The following is a 19,297-nucleotide window of genomic DNA, read 5'->3' as shown; positions in this document are numbered from 1 at the left end:
TCACACACACTCAGTTCTCTCCGGTATGCCCGTTACGTCGTAAAAAACAAGTTCTTCTCCCAATACGTTTTCACTACAATATCTCTCATAGACGTCTCACAGACGTCACAAACCGCGACCGAACGAATATGAGCCTACGAAGTGTGGCATTGCATAGTACAGAGGACATCATTCGCAGAAACAAAAATCAACGTGCCAAAACCGGGAGGCACTTCTGATTCATCAAGAGCTACTGGTATGATGAAAACAACTTTCCCGTTTCAGCGACCTTTCGGAGGGAAATTACGACTTTCAACCAGTATAGGTTTATATGCATCACCCTGTCATGGGAGTGGCTACACCATAAGAAGAACGACGGTTTTCCTCTGCCTCCGTGGTTGAGGGTTGCGTCTTGTGAATTGACACAATTTCTATTTCGGGTGTTGTGGATGGTGAATGTTGTCCTGCCAGTATTCCTTGTTTCAAGGAAGTAGACAATTTCTTGCATGTAACTAAGTATTGAATGCCATTCTGAAAAGCCTTCAGTCTTTTGCTAAGCCCTTCTAACAGAAATTTATTTTATGGTTTCGTAGCTCTGTGGCTGTTATTTTGGCCTCTGTTCTTAATGTAGATCAGGATCCCTGGTGATGCGAAAAAGCCCAATTTACTTTCAAGACAGTTGTGAAAAAACGTATATTTTGTCCAGCTCAAGTTCTTTTAATTATTTGTTAAGTGTAAATGTTTGTACTATTAAACTGAATGTGTGTTGCATTCCGAATGCTCATGTTAAAATTTTTATAAGTAATTGTATCTCCCATTGGCTGTTAATTTTAAAGCATTTGTGTGAAAACGGGCGTGTCTAAATTGCTTTCAGTGCGCTGTACCAAGGTCTACGGCTCGTGTGCAATCTGTAGTTTATTTTTGTTTCATGATTTTAATGCATATCTTGTGTATTTTTTACAGTCAGACTTGAATTAGCAACAGTGTGAAGTGTGGGTTGAAGGCAAGTATGTTATCTTGGCTAATGCAACCATTTGAAGCTATATTAATATCAGATAATTACGGCTCTTCGCGTGACTGATTGATATCAGTCAGATAGTTCATGAGTCAAGAGCGTATGTAGTAGATACTGCATTGGTTTATATACGCCTGCATCGTATGCAGTTGATCAGTTTGAGGAGAAACTCCAGCCGAATTGTACATTCCACAGACTACTGGAATGGCTAAAGGTGAGCTCCTGTCGCCTGTACTTCTATACATTTCGTCTATCTCTTGTATCTCATTTCGCTACATGCTATCAAGATTTAATGGTCATGAGCCAAAGTGAAAATGAGACGATTCCAAATATTAAAGATTTGATCCGGTAAAAGGAACGGCTGAAAAAGGTACCCTGCTACCGAATCGTATATCTTATATGTGTCAGTCAGAGACTGACTTAGTATTCAACACTAATCACGTGCAAAAGGACTAATATTTATATGTACCAGTAGTTTTTCTAAATGTTATATAATTTTCGCTACGTCAAAAGGGGAAATTATCTGAACGTCAATATTTTGGTCGCATATGCCGTGTCAATTCTACACCTAATTCTATAACACTTGATTTGTATCAGGGAAAAATAAAAGATTGAATGTGAAGTATGCCTTCAGAAAAATGGGTAGACCACAATGGCCCACCTATATTGTCTGTAATTCGTGTTATTCAAAATTGGGAATTGATCGTGAAATAGCAGTGTTATTAATAGATATGGCTAATGGCAAATAGATTCTTTGAAGTGCTAATCAGCTCCCTTTTACTATAAAACGCACCAGTAATATTATGTGTTCAGCTGAAAACATATTGTGAACAAGTTCAACTATAACCCATTAGTTTGTGGAGTGATAAACTTACCATCTTTGCATCGAGCCACGATCCTGTTGCCAACGGCTGAGATGATCTTATGTGATCACTGGAAACGTTGGGTACCCTGGGGTTGGGCAAAAGTGACGAAGAAACTTTTTGGCGTTTGTGTAGATTAATCTAGGGAAATAAATGAGACTCTATATCTGAACAACCATACAGCTATTGTTGTACTCCTCTAGAATATGCGTTGCACTCTTTAACGACGATGTCATTAATTACTACTATTAAAAGAGGCTTTCCAGCTGTCAAGTTTCCACATGCCTTGACACGTGCTTTCCAACATAGGGAAAGGTTACTATTAGGACAGGCCCTTGTTTGAATCAGAACCCGAGCTATGTACGGTTGGATAGGGACAGGCGGAAGAAATGAACATTCACTCAGGAATACCTACGGAGATAGAGTGAAACAACAGAATCTATCAGCTGGCTGCACCAATGATGTAGCCATTTGGGATACTATCGCTCGGTGCATCAAGACGCGCTTTATGACTACGTAACTTGTCGCAGTCTTGTTTCTCTGACTCTCTTTCCTTTTCTTCCCATTTGCAGCCGTGTGGGTGGTGTCCCTGCTGCTGCTGGGCATGTTGGGGGCGTCACAAGCGTCCCGCCTCAGCACCCGCTACGACGAGAACAGCGGAGAGATCCTGATAGTGTCCCACGAAGGTGAGTCTGCGGATACTGTGTGCAGTCACACCTCTGAGCCAACTCACTGCTCACCTTAGCTGCGACACGCTGTGAACACTGTGTCCACACACCTATTTCGAGACCCTGCTAGTGTCGATATCTATTAATAGATTTCGGAACTAAATGCGGTGTGTAGCTTCTACAGCCCTTACATTACAAATCCTTTTTTTAAATATAATTACTGAAACAATCTGCTAGCGAAAAGCATGTGACTTTTGCTACTCTTTAATCTTCAACCTGCAATTAAAACACAAATCTATGATATAAAATCCTAGAAAAAAGTTCAGTCATTACCTAAACCCAGTCACACTTCGCTGTGGCTCAAGCTAATATGAAACCAATGGAAAAGCAAATGAAATATAGTCTATCGGACATATAACCACCGAGAAAACACATAATTCTATTCAGTCTCTTGCCTGGAGGTGCTATGGCTATGTGCATTGAAAGGAAAGGATTTAAAATATCCTCATTTGTTACTGTAAAGCTAGGGAACTGATTACACCTTTTCTTTGTCAGCTTTCTGTATAAACATGAAGATCAGACGTCTCTGGAAATTACAACGTATAACTGCTCTTGGGAGAAGCAATCGTTTTCCGCCCTCAAATGGTGCAAGCGCGAAGATTGTCCTTGCCCTGTATTGATAGTTATAGCGAATATGTATTGAAAATTAAAGTCATTTTAAACGCCATGTCGGTCGCAATGGGTGGTATTCGAGGAAACAGAACGTTTTCACTTTTTTGAGATCCGATCAGAATCGTTGTATCAGTTACATTGTTCACCAATTTTTTAATCGTGTGCCATTTCATAACTTCGGCAGACTGATGTTTCGAAGTAGAAAAATCGTCACTTGAAGTTTCAGAATCAGAACATGTGACGGTAATGTAGGAACATCGAGAGATTTCAGAAAATACGTTCGAAAAATCCACTACAGCAGTGAAGTTCGTAAAGGAATCAATGGATGTTTATGTCAGATTCGAATCCGTTTGTAATGATAACGTTCATAGCGTGTACGTTGACAGTTCTACCAGCTGGCCGCTCAGCCATGCATGACATCGATAATTCGTTTCGATGCTTCTAGATTTTCGAAAACAAAATAAAAGAAATATATTGAATTCAATATAACAATAGGTATCGAATCAACCCACATGTCGTTTTTTCGTAAACATATAATCAAGTCACTTCAAAGATAATGAAATTAGTCCAGCAAACGATTACGCACTCCAATGTAATCAGAAACAACAACTTTTCTCTGCCTATCCAACCCGTGTAACTCGAAATATTGCCCACAGAAACAGGAAAACGATCACTGCAAAGAAACGAAAGAAATAAAATAGGTTTTCGAAAACAGATCATAAAATCACATCCGAAACAAAAGAAATAAATTGAATTGAAAGTAACAATGGGAATAAACGTAATTCACACTTTGATTTTCGAAAACAGTTAATAAGGTCACATTTCAGGTATAAAAACATGTGCGTATTGGGGTGCAACGTTTTGCCAAAATTTCAGGTCACTCCACGAACTGCTCATCAAATTTTGCGAGCCAGAAACATACATAGAGTGAATTTTTAAACGTAAATATATTTAGTGGAAAACTCCGTAAAAACTACGATTATGTATGAGTATTAAGTAGTCTATGAAAAATCATGTTATGACCCACAACTTAGATCGAAATATACACTCTGGACGACATGGCACTAATTTTTATTACATATTTATATTATTCTGCTGGATGACGGAACCTTAAACAGTTTCCTTCGAGACGATGGAAAGCATTATTTTGCATATATGTAGGAATCACTCCAGCTCCCCTATCACCGTATCATAAAGAAAGGACGGATTTTAAACTCAATGTTCAATGAGTTTCTTATTCGACGGATTTACATCACTGTGTGAGGGAATGCAAAAAATGGGGGACTCATTTCTCAGAGGTGAGACATTATATCTGTGGAACTATCTGAAGAAGACTATATTGTGGATCGACAGTTTCTGAAACAATTTGAGAGTGGATTCTGTAACAAAAATAGCTATTTTGTGTCCTTCGAATGATATCTGTTCACTGCACCAAGGATGTATCTCAGTGTTGTTCACTTCAGTATCTATCGCAAGGAACTCTGATCAACGCCACCAGGCTCTTTTAGTCGTGTGTTACAGAGTAAGATTGAATTTCTACCATACGAGGTGCATCCAACTTATAATACCCCTATGAAACTTCCTGGCGGATTAAAACTGTGTGCCCGACCGAGACTCGAACTCGGGACCTTTGCCTTTCGCGGGCAAGTGCTCTACCATCTGAGCTACCGATGCACGACTCACGCCCGGTACTCACAGCTCTACTTCTGCCAGTATCTCGTCTCTTGCCTTCCAAACTTTACAGAAGCCCTCCTGCGAACCTTGCAGAACTAGCACTCCTGAAAGAAAGGATATAGCAGAGACATGGCTTAGCCACAGCCAGGGGGATGTTTCCAGAATGAGATTTTCACTCTGCAGCGGAGTGTGCGCTGATATGAAACTTCCTGGCAGATTAAAACTGTGTGCCTATAATACCCCTAGTTTTTCTACTTGTACACCAGTGACATGAAAACTGTGAAAGTACTGTAACTTGTTGTCGTAATCAAGTGAGTGGATAATAAAGTACTTTTGGCAGCGATTTCCTTTAAGGGGACCACACCGTGGTTCAGGTGGAAAATAATCGGTTTTTGGTTTTCATAATATTTCGATAGATTAATGTTTTATTTAAGTACTCTGAAAACGATTTTTCTGAAAAAAAAATTTTCCAGCATTTAAAGAGCATTTTTCTACCACATGTGTTTATGTGCCACGCCCTCGTTTCTCTCACCCTCTTTTCTGCATATATTTTAGATCTTTATATCCCCCACATTGCACGTTAGGGATTTTGTTTACTCCCGAGTGTATTGGCTATCCTTGTAGTGCAATGGTCGGTATTCTTTTGTTTCTGCTGTTTGTAAACAATACGCTTTCAAACACACTGTTAGTTTTGTTCAAGTGTGATTGCGTGTAGTAGTTATACTTACGTTTGCAGTGCTTGTTTACGTGTGTTTTGTTGTGTTTATTGAAGATGACGAAACTTAATGGAATTTTAGAAACGACAATTTAGAGGAAACACGTTTATAAAGCTTTCTGTACAAGATGTTATGTCGCCTGGCAATGATGTGCCTAATTGTAATTCTTCAACAAGTGCATCATCAAAGAAGCTCTCACCATTTCAAGACAGTTGCAATGCATTTACAGTAAGTGACAAGAGGTGCAGTAACATTGTAACAAATTTGAAAATATTATCAGATGTAATTTCTAAGTTTGTACAATGTAGACAGTGCGGTTAGTCACAGAGAGTGAAAATTAGTGTGAGTGCCAGTGGGAGAAAAGGCCTAGCAATTACTTTGGATTTAATTTGCACTAAATGCTCAGCTGTGATTTCATTTATGAGTTCTTCAAAACCAAGTGCAAGTGGCCCTTATGAAATCAATACCAGATTAGTGGGTGCCTTACGACCCAGTGGCAAGGACATGGCTGCTGGGAGAACATTTTCTTCGCTGATGAACTTACATCATCTACTAAATAAGTATGAAAAACTGACTGCAATATTAGAGAAAGTTGTATGTGAGGTCAGTGAGGAAAGCATGAAACTGGCTGCTAGGAAAGCAATGGAAGAAAATGATGGATGTTCGGAAATTGCACTTGCACTTGATGGAAGTTGGCAGAAAAGAGGACATACTTCTCTGAATGGAGTAGTGACTGCCACGAATGTAGACACCAGTAAAGTGGTAGATGTGAAGATAATTTCTAAATATTGCAAATGTTGTGAATTCAATGAACATAGAGAACAGAACTGTGTGGCTAACTTCAGAGGAACAAGTGGTGGTATGGAAGTTCATGGAGTACGATAAATATTTCATCGCTCCGCAGAAACAAGCGGGGTACGGTACACAAAGTATTTGGGCGATGGTTACAGTAAGTCATACGACATTGTCGTGAACTCTAAGCCATATGGAGATATCATTATTAGCAAAATAGAATGTTTAGGCCATGTTCAAAAACGTTTGGGAACGAGGCTGAGGAAAATAACTGTTGATATAAGAGGAAAAAAATTAGAAGATGGAAAACTGTTGACTAAACATTGTCGGTTAACTAAAACTGAAATAAAAAACTTACAGGTATACTATGGGCAGGAAATTAGGAGAAATAAAAAAATCTGGAGGCAATGAAGAGAGATGTGTGGGGCATATTCTTCCATAAGTCCTCTACTCATGATAAGCCATGTCATGGATTGTGTCCATCAGGAGAAAATTCGTGGTGCAAACACAGTAGGGCTCAGGCAACTGGAGAATCTTATTCTCACCAGCATTCTCTTCCTGCTGCTATTTTCCGAGACTTGGCTCGTCCTGACCTCCTAAGGAAATGTCTGCATGGGCAGACATAGAACCCAAATGAATGTTTCAACAGGATAATTTGGAACCGCCTTCCTAAAACTGTATTTGTAGGCAGGCGTACAATGAAACTAGGAGTTCATTATGCTGTTATTACATTCAATTGCGTTAATACTGGACAGTGTTGGGTACTGAAAAAGCTGGGAATGAATCCTGGTGAAAATATGATCACTGGGCTGCAACACTGCGATGAAATGAGGATAGCCGATGCAGACAGGTGTGCATCCAATATGACCAAGAAAGCAAGACAAACATCCAGGAAGCTGGAAGACCTGCTAGAGGCCAAAGAAGGGCCATTATATGCAGCAGTACACTTTTAATTACTGTAAGTAACTAATTTCAAAAGTTTTTTCTTTAAAGTCAATTTCCAGCAAACTAAAATTTTCAGTACATATGCCACATTATACTAGAAACTATCATAGATAAATGTATGAAATTTTCAGAGACTCTGAATAACATACAAGTCCACCTCTGGTACTACATTCATTAATGTTCCCCCATTAGGAAGTTCACAAAAAAATATTTTCTGCAGAAAAAACTTAATATTTATTGTCAATAAATTTAAAAAAGTATTTCTTAACAACTATAAAATGGATAAAGTAGATTTTAGTACAGTTGACTCTATTGGCATCATGTAGCATGCAGTAAAAATATTAAGGTCCTGCATCAAATACTTTTTTTCAGAAATTGGTCAAATACTTGCCTAAATGAACATGGGTTAGATAGGAAGGGTGTGTTCCCCTTAATCAAGGTTTGTTATTTCAGTATTCTACAGACGGCTTTTATTGTATTTGTTTACAGTACCTGCATTATGCACCTCCACTGACGATGTCTATATTGTTCTGTTCATATGTATGTTGCAGATGGTCTTGAAATACAACTGGCGTACATCCCAGTAGACAGCACTAGTCGCTCTTCCACACCACGCCATGTCAGATATTTTAATGGAGAAGTTTTTGACTTTGGTAACAGCAATATCACCATCCAGCGCCAAGACAGAGCTGGCCGTTGCCTCGGTGTCTATCAGTGGGTGAACACACCCAAGACGGTTCTCAAAAGCTGCCAGAACCACCTCACCAGCCACATTTACGGCGGTACCGAGTCTACCAAACAGGTTTTTCTGACTGAGCAGAGAACGTATGACAACTACGCGTTCGTCACCAACCAGACGCACTATGCAGGCATCGCTACACGCTACTGGCTGTTCTCCGATGGAAGATTCGTACGCGTCCATTCCAACGTTCCCCTTTTTATTGACCAAAACACAGATCAGTCACCGGATGCATTATGTTTCACGGCCAAGAACCAGAGTCCCTACCCAGAAGACCGACCAGACAACCTTTTACAGTGGGATATCTGCTCATTCGGAAACGCTAGGGAGGCCCACGAACACGCAGTCCAGAAGTACCTGGGGAAGCCGGCGGGAGTCCCAGACGAGCGCATGGTCACCCACCCGGTCTGGGCCACACTGGCGCGCTACGACATCGGCGTCAACGACTCTTTAGTGAGGGACCTGGCCAACGAGATAATCGCCAATGGATTTAAGAACAGCAACATCGAAATAGACGACATTTGGGAGACCTGCTACGGCAGCCTCACGTTCGACCCAAACCTTTTCCGGGACATACGGGCTCTCACAGATGAATTACACTCTCTGGGCTTCCGCGTGACGCTGTGGGTTCACCCATTTTTGAACCGAGGCTGCGAGCCGTACTATTCGGAAGCCGTGAAGAAAGGCTACCTTGTGTCCAACGTGAACGGCAGCACCATCACGCGCTGGTACCATGGAGTCACCGGTGTTGTCGACTTCACCAATCCTGAGGCAGTGACTTGGTGGACCAGTCGACTGTGGGTGAGTACAAACGCAAACTAATGTTAGTCTTACACCAACAGTAACTACCCTAACATTTTGGTGAGTGGAGCTGTGAGCACTAGAAGATGAAGTCTCAAGTGGAAAAAACGGAACATTTACGACATATTCTTCTGTTTGAGTTCGGTTGAGGGGTGACAGCTGCGGAAGCGGGCAGAAAAATATGCGCTGCGTGTGAGGGTAATACTGTAGGACAGAGCCCGGCAGTAAAATGGTTTACTCGTTGTCAGGAGGATCGCCGCATTCAGAGCGACCTTAGGTGTTTAAACGCACTAATCCACAATTATAAACGTCATTGTACTCGAGAAGTGGTAACTGCTGTCAACTGTAATAATTGCATCATTGTTCTACATTTGCATGCAATGGGTAGGGTTCAAAAGTCGGGTGTATGGGTATCCCATGCTCTAAGGCAAAATAACAAAGATCAGTGTGTGGCCATTCGTGCACCTCTGCTTGCTCATCATCGGTTGAATAGTGAACAACACCGACCATTCCTATCCTGTATCGTAACTGGTGTCTTGATGCTAATATAAGAAAAAAAAGGAATGGCTGACACAAACAAATCAGCAACTTCCCGTACAAAAGCCTGCGTCCATCCATAAGAAATAGTAACATGCATCTAGTGGGAAAGCGACTGTATGGTGTACTACGAATTGTTTCCCCGAGATGTAACCGTTACTCCGGATATTTATAGTCAACACTGGAGACTGCGTGAAGTGATGCTACTCCAAAATAATTCGTGTCCATGTTGTGCTAGGCTGACAAAAAGCACTATACAGGAGTTGTGTTGGGAAGTCATTCCACACCCATCTTATCTATCTGACCTGGCGCCCTAGCTTTTCACCTTTTCCGCTATTTATCCAACAACTTTCAAGAAATTTCCTTTCCAAACCAAATTGCCCCGCGAACATCGGCAAATTTTTCGCATCAAAACAAAGTTTTTTTCTACAGTCGCGCAATCGAAAAGTTACCCCACCGTTGGCAGACTATTCTAAATACTGAAGGAGAATACATAATTCAGGACTAAAGCCACTCTTATATGTATATGATGAAACTTATGGATGAACGCTACGAATTTTCGCACCAACGCAATATACCGCGTGATCAAAAAGTCAGTATAAATTTGAAAACTTAATAAACCACGGAATAATGTAGATAGAGAGGTAGAAATTGACACACATTCTCGGAATGACATGGGGTTTTATTAGAAGCAAAAAATAAATAAATAGATAAATAAAAATAGTTCACAAAATGTCCGACAGATGCGCGTCGTTTGGTGATGATCGTGTGCTCAGCCGCCACTTTCGTCATGCTTGGCCGCCCAGGTTCCCAGGTCCCCAGGTCCTTGCGATTATTGGCTTTGGGGTTACCTGAAGTCGCAAGTGTATCGTGATCGACCGACATCTCTAGGGATGCTGAAAGACAACATCCGACGCCAATGCCTCACCGTAACTCCGGACATGCTTTACAGTGCCGTTCACAACATTATTCCTCGACTCGACTACAGCTGGTGTTGAGGAATGATGGTGGACATATTGAGCATTTCCTGTTAAGAACGTCATCCTTGCTTTGACTTACTTTGTTATGCTAATTGTTGCTATTCTGATCAGATGAAGCGCCATCTGTCGGACATTTTTTGAACGTTTGTATTTTTTAGTTCTAATAAAACCCCGTGTCATTCCAAGCTTGTGTGTCAATTTGTACCTCTCTATCTACATTATTCCGTGATTTATTCGGTTTTCAAATTTATACTGACTTTTTATCACCCTGTATTACGTGTCTCATGTGCAATCACAACAATTCTTATTCTCGGGTTGCATGTTTCAGATTTAATTCGCATTATTACTGCTGCTTACGCTGGTTTATGCCGGATTCCCTAGTGTACAGATTTCTACCAGTGGCCCCTTTCACTTATTTTGACTTTTGCTCAGTTCAACGCATTTTTGTGTAATTTTTCTATAGTTACCTCCGAGAAACTGTCATGTTGGAACATTGATAGATACAACCGGACATAAAACAATGGGAAACTGATATGCACATATACAAACGACATCACTATCGCGTAGAAAGGGTATAGAAGGTCGATGCGTTGGCGGAGCTGTCATTTGTACTCAAGCGGCTCATGTTACAAGGTTTCCACCGTGATTATAGCCGCACGACGTGGATTAACATGGTAGTCGAAGCCACGTGCATGGGGAATTACCTTAGGAAATTCAACATTCCCAAATGCATAGTGTATACAGTGTGCCGATAGTGCCAAATATCAGGCATTCCTTCTCACCACGGGCAACGCAGTGGCCGGCGACCCTCATTTAGCAACAGAGAGTTGTGGAGTTCCGATAGAGTCGCCGGTGCTAATAGACAAGCAACTCTGTCTAAAATATCAGCAGAAAACCAAGCGGCACGTGTTGTTGTTGTTGTGGTCTTCAGTCCTGCGACTGGTTTGATGCAGCTCTCCATGCTACTCTATCCTGTGTAAGCTTCTTCATCTCCCAGTACCTACTGCAGACTCTATCATTCTGAATCTGATTAGTGTGTTCATCTCTTGGGCTCCCTCTACGATTTTTACCCTCCACCCTACCCTCCAGTACTAAATTGGTGATCCCTTGATTCCTCACAACATGTCCTACCAACCGATCCCTTCTTCTGGTCAAGTTGTGCCACAAACTTCTCTTCTCCCCAATTCTATTCAATACCTCCTCATTAGTTATGTGATCTACCCATCTAATCTTCAGCATTCTTCTGTAGCACCACATTTCGAAAGCTTCTATTCTCTTCTTGTCCAAACTATCTATCGTCCATGTTTCACTTCCATACACGGCTACACTCCATACAAATACCTCCAGAAACGACTTCCTGACACTTAAATCAATACTCGATGTTAACAAATTTCTCTTCTTCAGAAACGCTTTCCTTGCCATTGCCAGTCTACATTTTATATCCTCTCTACTTCGACCATCATCACTTATTTTGCTCCCCAAGTAGCAAAACTCCTTTACTACTTTAAGTGTCTCATTTCCTAATCTAATTCCCTGAGCATTACCCGACTTAATTCACTACATTCCATTATCTTCGTTTTGCTTTTGTTGATGTTCATCTTATACCCTCCTTTCAAGACACTGTCCATTCCGTTCAACTGGTATTCCAAGTCCTTTGCTGTCTCTTACAGAATTGGAATGTCATCGGTGAACTTCAAAGTTTTTATTTCTTCTCCACGGTTTTTAATACCTACTCCGAACTTTTCTTTTGTTTCCTTTACTGCTTGCTCAATATACAGATTGAATAGCATCGGGGAGAGGTTACAACCCTGTCTCACTCCCTTCCCGACCACTGCTTCCCTTTCATGTCCCTCGGCTCTTATAACTGCCATCTGCTCTCCGTACAAATTGTAAATAGCCTTTCGCTCCCCGTATTTTACGCCTGCCACCTTCAGAATGTGAAAGAGAGTATTCCAGTCAACATTGTCAAAAGCTTTTTCTAAGTCTAAGAATGCTAGGAACGTAGGTTTGCCTTTCCTTAATCTTTCTTCTAAGATAAGTCGTAGGGTCAGTATTGCCTCACGTGTTCCAACATTTCTACGGAATCCAAACTGATCTTCCCCGAGGTCGGCTTCTACCAGTTTTTCCATTCGTCTTGCGGCACGTACTACGAAAATATCCATTAGGACAGTGTCGCGAAATTTGGCTTTAATTGATTTTGTCGGCAGACCACAGATGCGAGTGCTTTTGCTAATAGCAACGCATCGTGTGTTGTTTTTCGCGATTGGCTTGAACATTACTTTGGAAAATTCGTGGGAATGATTTGGTCATTCAGTTTGGCCTACATGAATGTCATTGAACATTTATGGGACATAACCAAGATGTCATATCGTGCACAGAATACCGATCTATGAACATTTACGAAATTGTGGTTGGCTATAGAGGCATGAAGGCTTATTTGTTCTGCAGGGGACATCCAACGATCTATTGAGTCCATGCCACGTACAGTCGCTGCATAGAGTCGCTGCACTACACTGGGCAAAAGGAGGTCAGACTCGATATTAGGAAATATCTCACGCTAGTTGTCAGCCCCTATTCTCGTAGCATCAACTTTGATAGAAACAGCACGTTCTTATCTTGTTCCGTTAACATTCAAACCAGTGTCTTCCATCCAAAATCTGCAACAATTGGTTCTAATAAAATATACCTTCGGTTACACAGTGGTAACCTGGAGCATCCTAGATTTCTAGTCTCGTGCGGTACTTACGTTTCTATTTCAGAAGACCACGTTATCTGTTTTCCTTCAAACATTAAAATTTCTTGTGCTGTAGGATGAGTCAGACATACGAAGATATGAGAAAGCTAGGAAAAGAGGTATGATAAAATAATCTGAAACTCTCTAATTATGTTCATGTTTCATACTCAGTTTTCGAACGTGTCAATTACATCATAGTTACGACCCTCTTGTCGTAATTAAGGCCTATGTATGTTGTATATTCACATACATATTTACATACACTTACTTGAATGCTTCAGCATGAGTGCAGGAGAAATTTCGAGGGTTGAGTATTTTTAATATGATTTTGAACACTACGAAAGTGTTGTAAGAATATAATGAACCGTATGTGTATTAGTTCGGTATCTTAAGTACAATACTATTAATAATGTAAGTCAAATTAGATTGCTAATGTTGTTGCTACCTCTATATCAAAAGGGTGTAGCGGGCAATGATAATATATGTCGTTAAGGAAATACTTTTCACTTGTTCTCGATAATTAGTCTCCAGACAATAAAACATAACTTGTTTATACGACCAATGAATCCTCTGTATTACATGAGAGTTATATTTTTCTGTAACGTTTCCAGGCGCTTCGCAACGAGTCAGGGATCGACTCGTTTGATTTTGGCTATGGCGAGGTAAGCTTCTTGCCGACGCCGTCCACCGTAGAGCCCATAGAGCGAAACCCAGTGGCCTTCAGCGACGCGTATGCGAAGGTGATCTCGCAGTTTGGGCCCATGGTGCAGATAGAGACCAGCGTGGACAACCAGCAGCTGCCCAACTACTTTGTGATGGACAAAATGAGGAGCGACTGGACCAACCATCACGGCTTCAAGACGCTGATACCCAAGCTGCTGCAGCTCAACTTGGTCGGCTACCCTTTCGTTATCGGAGAGATGGTGGGCGGCGGCAACAGCAAGACGTGGTCCGAGCTGTATGTGCGCTGGCTTCAGGCCAGTGTCTTCATGCCGGTCGTAAAGTACTCCTTCACACCGTGGGACTTTGACAACGAGGTGCGTACAGTGTGGGATACGGGGTCCATTCATTGAAAGGGAGGCTACTCGGTTTCGTTGTCCAGATAGGAATGATCCCAAACAAGTATATAAATGATTTATTTAGATAAATAAGTGAAATGAAATACCTTTAAAGAGGAACAGTAGGGCACTACAGATGGTGACAATGCTGTGATCGCAACAGACCATTGTGTGGGTTGTAAAATTTCGTAGAAAGCATACTATATTACACACCGTTGTAAAGAAGCAACACGAGTTTCTCAACGTGATCGCACCACGTATAATCGAGTGATACAACGATATGTAAAATTTTCATAAATAACTTAGAACTGCAAAATACAGATAAATTCCTGATTACTTATTCTCTCAAACTCTTTTTACGGTTTAGGTACTAGGGAAGGGTTATCCGCAGCCGAATCACGAGAAGCAATGGTATCGCAGGTGCCACTAAGTCAGTAGCCCTCCGTTCCTAACACAATATCACTTTTTTCTGAGACGCACGCTCTCTCCACAGTTTACTTCAAAACACTTCTTGCATTACTGACGACGTTGTCGTTCGCCTTAAAAGTAGAATCAATAAGTAGAAAGTTTTTCGATATCAAAGACACGAAGGCCAATAATTGATCGACAGTTTATCCTTACTCAGTCTAATCAGCTTGTTATTTGTACCAGGGAAATTTCATTCCATAACTCAACAGTTATTAAAACTTCCCTTACATAATATGAGTGTCTGCTTATATGCTGTGAACCACGCATTTATATACCTGAACTGGCCAAAAATAATACACTACTGGCCATTAAAATTGCTACACCACGAAGATGACGAGCTATAGTCGCGAAATTTAACCGACAGGACGAAGATGCTGTGACATGAAAATGATTAGCTTTTCAGAGCATTCACACAAGGTTGGCGCCGGTGGCGGCTCCTACAACGTGCTGACATGAGGAAAGTTTACAACGCCAGGAGGGTAATACGGAACGCCGTGATGGATCCCAACGGCCTCGTACCACTGGCAGTCGAGATGACAGGCATCTTATCCGCATGGCTGTAACGGATCGTGCAGCCACATCTCGATCCCTGAGTCAACGGATGGGGACGTGTGCAAGATAACAACCATCTGCACGAACAGTTCGACGAAGTTTGCAGCAGCATGGACTATCAGCTCGGAGACTATGGCTGCGGTTACCCTTGACGCTGCATCACAGAGAGGAGCGCCTGCGATGGTGTACTCAACGACGAACCTGGGTGCATGAATGGCAAAATGTCATTTTTTGGATGAATCCAGGTTATGGTTACAGCATCATGATGGTCTCATCCGTGTTTGGCGACATCGTGGTGAACTCACAGTGGAAGCGTGTATTCGTCACCGCCATACTAGCGTATCACCCGGTGTGATGGTATGGGGTGCTATTGGTTACACGTCTCGGTCACCTCTTGTTCGCGTTGACGGCACTTTGAACAGTGGAGTTACATTCAGATGTGTTACGACCCGTGGCTCTACCTTTCATTCGATCCCTGTGAAACCCTACATTTAAGCAGGATAATGCACGACCGCGTGTTGCAGGTCCTGTACGGGCCTTTCTGGATCCAGAAAATGTTCGACTGCTGCCCTGGCCAGCACATTCTCCAGATCTCTCACCAATTGAAAACGTCTGGCCAATGTTGGCCGAGCAACTGGCTCGACACAATACGCCAGTCACTACTCTTGATGAACTGTGGTATCGTGTTGAAGCTGCATGGGCAGCTGTACCTGTACACGCCATCGAAGCTCTGTTTGACGCAATGCCCAGGCGTATCAAAGCAGTTATTACGGCCAGAGGTGGTCTTTCTGGGTACTGATTTCTCATGATGTATGCACCCAAAATGCATGAAAATGTAATCACATGTCAGTTCTAGTATAATATATTTGTCCAATTAATACCCGTTTATCATCTGCATATCTTCTTGGTGTAGCAATTTTAATGGCCAGTAGTGCATTTCGTTCACCCAAGTCAGCTGAGTTATTTGAACAATAACTGACAGTTTATGGTGTAGTTCGCAGAACGTGTTGGAAATCAGATAAAGTGCATTTAATATGGTTCAAGCTGTTTCCAGAGCTAAGAATTGCTTCGCCAGTTTGATTACTCTACTGGAACAGAAGTCCTATATTGAATTCAAAAGAACCTCGTTAGTTAGGAGTATATTATTCACATAATATACACCGTTTATTTCCATTCTTCCCCCCCCCCCCCCCCACTACTTCTTCCTATTCATAAAAAAAATCTTTTTAATCGTCACTGCCGTATCCTCAATTTATTGGAACAGTTTCTTTCACCGTAGTTGATCACACTGCAAGACTGTGATTACCTGTCCACTTTTCAGACGCTGGAGATCTGCCGCAGCCTGACCGATCTGCACGCGCAGTACGCGCCACGAATCCTGGAGCTGATGCAGAAGGCGGTGGAGGACGGCACGCCGGTCAACCTGCCCGTCTGGTGGCTCGACCCCACCGACTCCACTGCACAGACCATCGACTCAGGTATGACCTACAGGTTTCCTATAGGACTTCTGCGTGTACCCGAGTTTAGAGAATACTTCCGTATTTCTTTACACACGCTTTCGTTACTCTCGGCGCAATTTTTGGTAACCATAACACACGAAATATTCTCCACTCAGTGCCAGCGATATACTCAATACACTGTCCTCCTAACACATTCTTTTAGACCCCACTGTGCAGCAGAAGCAGTGTGAAATAAGATGAGAGGCTACAGATTGGGGACACGGATACAGACTGATCAGACACCTCTGGAACTTTATTTGAGTCTTGTTGTTGTTGTTGTAGTCCTGAGACTGGTTTGAGGCAGCTCTCCATGCTACTCTATCCTGTGCAAGCTTCTTCATCTCCCAGTACCTACTGCAACCTACATCCTTCTGAATCTGCTTAATGTATTCACCTCTTGGTCTCCCTCTACGATTTTTACCCTCCACTTTGCCCTCCAATACTAAACCGGCGATCCCTTGATGCCAAAGAACATGTCCTACCAACCGATCCCTTATTCTAGTCAAGTTGTGCCACAAACTTATCTTCTCCCCAATCCTATTCAATACTTTCTCATTAGTTATGTGATCTACCCATCTAATCTTCAGCATTCTTCTGTAGCACCACATTTCGAAAGCTTCTATTCTCTTCTTGTCCAAACTATTTATCGTCCACGTTTCACTTCCATACATGGCTACACTCCATACAAATGCTTTCAGAAACGACTTCCTGACACTTAAATCAATACTTGATGTTAACAAATTTCTCTTCTTCAGAAACGCTTTCCTTGCCATTGCCAGTCTACATTTTATATCTTCTCTACTTCGACCATGATCAGTTATTTTGCTCCCCAAATAGCAAAACTCCTTTACTACTTTAAGTGTCTCATTTCCTAATCTAATTCTCTCAGCATCACCAGATTTAATTCGCCTACATACCATTATCCTCGTTTTGCTTATGTTGATGTTCATATTATACGCTCCTTTCAATACACTGTCCATTCCGTTCAACTGGTATTCCAAGTTCTTTGCGTCTCTGACAGAATTAGAATGTCATCGGCGAACTTCAAAGTTTTTATTTCTTCTCCATGGATTTTAATACCTACTCCGAATTTTTCTTTCGTTTCCTTCACTGCTTGCTCAATTTAGAGATTGAATAACATTGGGGAGAGGCTACAACCCTGTCTCACTCCCTTCCCAACCACTGCTTGCCTTTGATGTCCCTCGACTCGTATAACTGCCATCTGGTTTCTGTACAGATTGTAAATAGCTTTTCTCTCCCTGTATTTTACCCCTGCCACCTTCAGAATTTGAAAGCGAGTATTCCAGTCAACATTGACAAAAGCTTTCTCTAAGTCTACAAATGCTAGAAACATAGGTTTACCTCTCCTTAATCTAGCTTCTAAGATAAGTCGTAGGGTCAGTATTGTCTCACATGTTCCGATATTTCTACGGAATCCAAACTGATCTTCCCCGAGGTCGGGTTCTACTAGTTTTTCCAATCGTCTGTAAATATTTCTCGTTATTTGAGTCTTATGCACATTTTAATTTCCTTTCATGTCAGAGATAATCCACTGTTTTACTTTGGGTTGATACAGTGAGACATCTGTGGAACAAAAGGTCTCTGTGTGAGCCACTGAGAAAACCATCCATACTAGTCGCATATGTTTATGTTTGTTTGTAGCTTAAAATTGCGTTAAGGGTTTCATTTAATACCTGAACAAATAACAACTTTTGAAGAATTATGAACTCATAAGCGGCGTTCCTCTTCCTGAGCATTGGACATTATTGCTGCATTCCTTGCAGATTTACTCCACAACTGAGCATAAGTACCGTTAAAGCACAGCCGTGTGACACCTGGTTTCCTTTGTGTGCAGAGTACCTGCTGGGCGAAGATGTCCTGGTGGCGCCGGTGCTGCACCGCAACACGGTGCGCCGTGACATCTACCTGCCGAAGGGCACCTGGAGGGACGAGGCCGACCCGGAGCACCCCACCATACAGGGCCCCACCTGGCTCCGCAAATACCCTGCTCCTCTCAACACTCTGCCCTACTTCACCAGGATCAGCTCTTCATAGGCTTCTCTGGCTGCATGCGAAACGTCGTTCCGTTGTGGTACATTTGTAAATGACTAATAAGTACAAGAGTGTAATACTAAAACACTTCAACTGAGTTTTATTGGCTGCAATTAAATAAACGCATTATGAAAAATTTGTGTTGTCCTCATTTAGATGACCTACTCTCAGATAAAAACAGAATCAGAAATGACACACTTCCAACCTCTCGGTATTCAACATCATCGATATTGCCTGCCACAAGTCCACCATATGGGTATGTTTTCAAGAACACGAAAAGTTAATTTTCTTCCCTGTCCGTCTGTAAGACAAATGACTGCAGACAATTTTTTTTTTTTTTTTTTTTTGTTTTTTTTTTTTTTTAGGAAACTGTTTGCAGGTATTCAGTCCTTTAACTATACACATCTGCAGTGCCGTACAACTTGAATATTCCATTCACTTCATTATAATACTGTTCACATAAGCTCAACGAGTCATATTCCTCTCTATACTACATACTTCCCTCTCCTTAGCACATATCGAGACTGTGGTGTGCGTACTGTACGACCCTCCG

General features: G+C 41.7%; 1 protein-coding gene across 2 annotated transcripts; it reads left to right on the top strand.

Moving 5' to 3' along the window:
- The first annotated feature begins 1,166 nt into the window (after positions 1–1,166).
- On the top strand, positions 1,167–18,880 carry LOC124622439 (myogenesis-regulating glycosidase-like). 2 transcript variants are annotated; one of them, XM_047148137.1, is made up of 6 exons: positions 1,175–1,208; positions 2,430–2,543; positions 7,876–8,864; positions 13,727–14,152; positions 16,515–16,671; positions 18,548–18,880. In XM_047148137.1, exons 1-6 carry the CDS (start codon positions 1,199–1,201, stop codon positions 18,745–18,747), a joined length of 1,896 nt encoding a protein of 631 aa, XP_047004093.1. In that variant the 5' UTR covers positions 1,175–1,198; the 3' UTR covers positions 18,748–18,880. The 2 variants fall into 2 exon arrangements, with proteins under 2 accessions (XP_047004094.1, XP_047004093.1); XM_047148138.1 differs by lacking the exon at positions 2,430–2,543 and having other exon boundaries at positions 1,167–1,208.
- Positions 18,881–19,297: the final 417 nt, after the last annotated feature.

Source organism: Schistocerca americana, chromosome 7 (genome assembly GCF_021461395.2).
Source record: "Schistocerca americana isolate TAMUIC-IGC-003095 chromosome 7, iqSchAmer2.1, whole genome shotgun sequence".
Classification (NCBI taxonomy): Eukaryota; Metazoa; Arthropoda; class Insecta; order Orthoptera; family Acrididae; genus Schistocerca; species Schistocerca americana.
Note: the sequence above shows the minus strand (reverse complement) of the source record. Positions and strands in the feature narration are given on the sequence as shown.

Bases quoted from the DNA above. Each gene is read 5' to 3' on its own strand.
- LOC124622439 (XM_047148137.1), top strand. The intron at 2,544-7,875 runs GTGAGTCTGCGG...TGTATGTTGCAG, and splicing joins CCTGATAGTGTCCCACGAAG to ATGGTCTTGAAATACAACTG. The intron at 14,153-16,514 runs GTGCGTACAGTG...TCCACTTTTCAG, and splicing joins CGTGGGACTTTGACAACGAG to ACGCTGGAGATCTGCCGCAG.